Genomic DNA, 2,759 nt, shown 5'->3' on the forward strand with positions numbered 1-2,759 from the left:
AGGCTCACTGAGCCATATATCCCTCTCTGCCCTTCAATTCACCCCACATGTGTTTACCAGCCAGGTTGGCACAATAAACTAACTACCTCACCCTCTCAAAGACCCACTACATCCAGTGCCAGCACACACTTTACTTTTGCAGACAACTGTAGCTCCAGGATGCTTGACAAATTCTAACACAATACCTGGGCCGAGGGCTTCCTCTGCCAGTGGAACGTGGTAGCTGCTGGCCAGGGTTTGAGAAAACAGCACCACCGCGGCCAAGAGCAAAAGGTTCAACAGGCTGCAGTGTATTTCGGGGCTTTCACAACAGGCCACTCTCCGTCATGAAAACAAAGGCACTACTTGCGCCAACTTGTCCTGACTCCACAGAGAAGCACAGGTGGAGGTCTCAGCTCAGCTTGGAGATGAACTGGTCATCTGCTTGCCCAGTGCCTGGCCCAAGGTGTTTCCCCTAACTCACGGCGAGTGTTCAGAAAGAGTCCAAGACCCCCAGGAAAAACTGTGCGCAGAACTCTTCATGTTCTAGGAGGTCCGTTTGAACTTCCGAGTCGTGGGTTACAGATCATTATGGTTACCAGGTATTTGACTTCAGGTCGAGAGTGCTTTCTACCAGACAGATACTGATGCTAGCAGGAAAAACAAACGCCTGAGCTGTTGAGTATTCCATTCCGCATACGATCTGCCTAGCTCATTCTACTGAGGAGTGGGCAGGAGAGGAGGGGAACCCGAGAGAAGGACTTACTGATGTGGTCGATGGCCCCCGCACAGAACTTCCCGTAGAACTTCTTGGCACCCAGATCTCGCAGATCATGTATGGTGAATGGCCAGAGATGCAAGACGTTGTTGCGGGAGAAGCCATCTCGTTTCTCAAGAACGACCACCTTGGCTCCCAGTAAGGACAAGTCAATGGCCGTCCGGAGTCCACAGGGGCCAGCTCCAATGATGAGACACTGGAAACAAAGCTGTGTCAGGACAAAGGCGGCACCTCTTGGGAAAGCCCAGAGATCCATACAAGCTTTACCGGCCCACAGCACCATTCCCTAAGCCCCAGAGAGGAGGACTCCCCACGAGCAAGGCAGCTTCAAAATCTACCTGGGCCGCAGCACAAGGCATGCAATGGCTCAAGATGAGAGCTGAATGCTGTGGCTGGGCAATTTCAATGGACAATGCTGGACATAACTCCAGCATGTGTTCACTTTAGACTGCCCGGGAGGCCCACAGATTTGTAACGTCTTTGAATGGGTCATCGTTTCGACCAGAGATCTGAAAGTCCCATCTACCCTTCCCCAGAGAGACGAGGACCTTTTGGAACATTTTAAATCAAGCTGGTTTCTGTCCAAGAAGACACAGGTTACTAAACACATAGTCAGGGCAATCATGGAATCCTGGCATGAGACTACGCTCCATCCGATTCCCAAGGAGCAACTCTGTATTTGCTAAAATGAGTTCTAAAATCGTCGCCTCTAGATCCAAGGTTCAGGGACATGATCGCAAGGACCCGCTTTATAACTTACTGAAGGTAAGAAAGACCGAACACTTGTTTCAGCTAGTTTGCATGCGCAAAACTAAAAGAGGACACTTGCCATCTCATGGCCGTTAATTCCTTTGACTCCGAATCAAAACCCAGTTCTCATCTATGAAAGGTGTACCTTGGAAAATTTCTTCTCGTTTATTGGTGGGTATCTACCGAAATGGGTCTGTAGGTATCCACACAGGCTAACTGGCAACTCATTAAAAGATAGAACAACATCCTCAGACAGCCATTTGCAATTTCATTTCCCTGGTAGCTTTTCTCCAACTTCATGCCGAAGGCATCCTCGCAATAAGAAGGCAGGCAGAACTCCATCTTTTCTTGGTTCCCTTCTCACACCCATTCCGGCACAAGTATTTGAACACCTCGGATCTTTGCCCAGGTATAACCTGTTTCAGGCAAATCTCTCTTTGCAGATTATAAAAGCGAGCAAGGGAAATACTTGCTTCGCAAGGTACCTGCTTATGACTCAAAACAGGACCCTTGGAATATGGCTGCGAGAGGTCTGAGCTCTTTGGCCCATAATCAAGTTGGCAAAGACTGCACTTTACTGCTTACCAAGTATGGCATAATGACTTTATAAAGAGGGCGGGCCATTAAACCGTGCTGCCAGGTTCTGAGAGGATGCTAACAGGGCTTGTCTCGGCTGCTCCTTACATCCTTAGATGCAAGTGACCTGCATTCTTAGAACAAACAGTGTGAGATTCAAAATGGGGTGGGGTTCCTACACCACGTGACTTCAGGACTGCTCTTTAATAGCTGAAACCCTTAACGCTCACAGGGAAATCCATGAAATACGCTTACAATAGTCTTGCACACATGAACCAGTCAAATGAACACATGTACTGAATGCACCAAGTTTCAGTAAGGCCAAATCTCGACTTCCCACGCCTGGCTCTACACTGGGAGCTTCTCTTGGGTGTCTGGCGAGACCCTCAGGTGGGCGAGCCCCGAGCCGAAGGCCACTGTGCCCTTACCTTAGTGTTAGTGCAGGCCTTCCCCTTCTTGTAGTCTTTGTGGCTGCCCCGCTTGTCCAACTTTTGCCACAGGGCTTTGGCTTTCCAGTAGTTAAGCTTGGACTTGAGCTTATGATAGAAGGAGCGGTAGTCCTTGGGCTTCAGTTCCAGGTAGTCACAAAGCTCTTGGAAGGCCTTGAGAGTCCCCTTGCAGGTGGTGGCCTGGACAAAGCGGTCAAAGAGGATATGCGCTTGATTCACGGTCTCAT

The 2,759-nt window shown here is 49.5% G+C and overlaps 1 protein-coding gene across 1 annotated transcript in view; it reads right to left on the bottom strand.

The window, feature by feature from the left end:
• Positions 1–2,759, bottom strand: part of MICAL3 (microtubule associated monooxygenase, calponin and LIM domain containing 3) — a 114,935-nt gene that overhangs the window by 109,639 nt on the left and 2,537 nt on the right. The window contains 2 exon segments of the mRNA XM_045295900.1: positions 746–953; positions 2,512–2,754. Of these exon segments, the coding sequence (XP_045151835.1) occupies positions 746–953; positions 2,512–2,754 (451 nt within the window).

The sequence above is a fragment of the Echinops telfairi genome, unplaced genomic scaffold (genome assembly GCF_000313985.2).
Source record: "Echinops telfairi isolate 266 unplaced genomic scaffold, ASM31398v2 ScPeMD7_6273;HRSCAF=7185, whole genome shotgun sequence".
Lineage (NCBI taxonomy): Eukaryota > Metazoa > Chordata > Mammalia > Afrosoricida > Tenrecidae > Echinops > Echinops telfairi.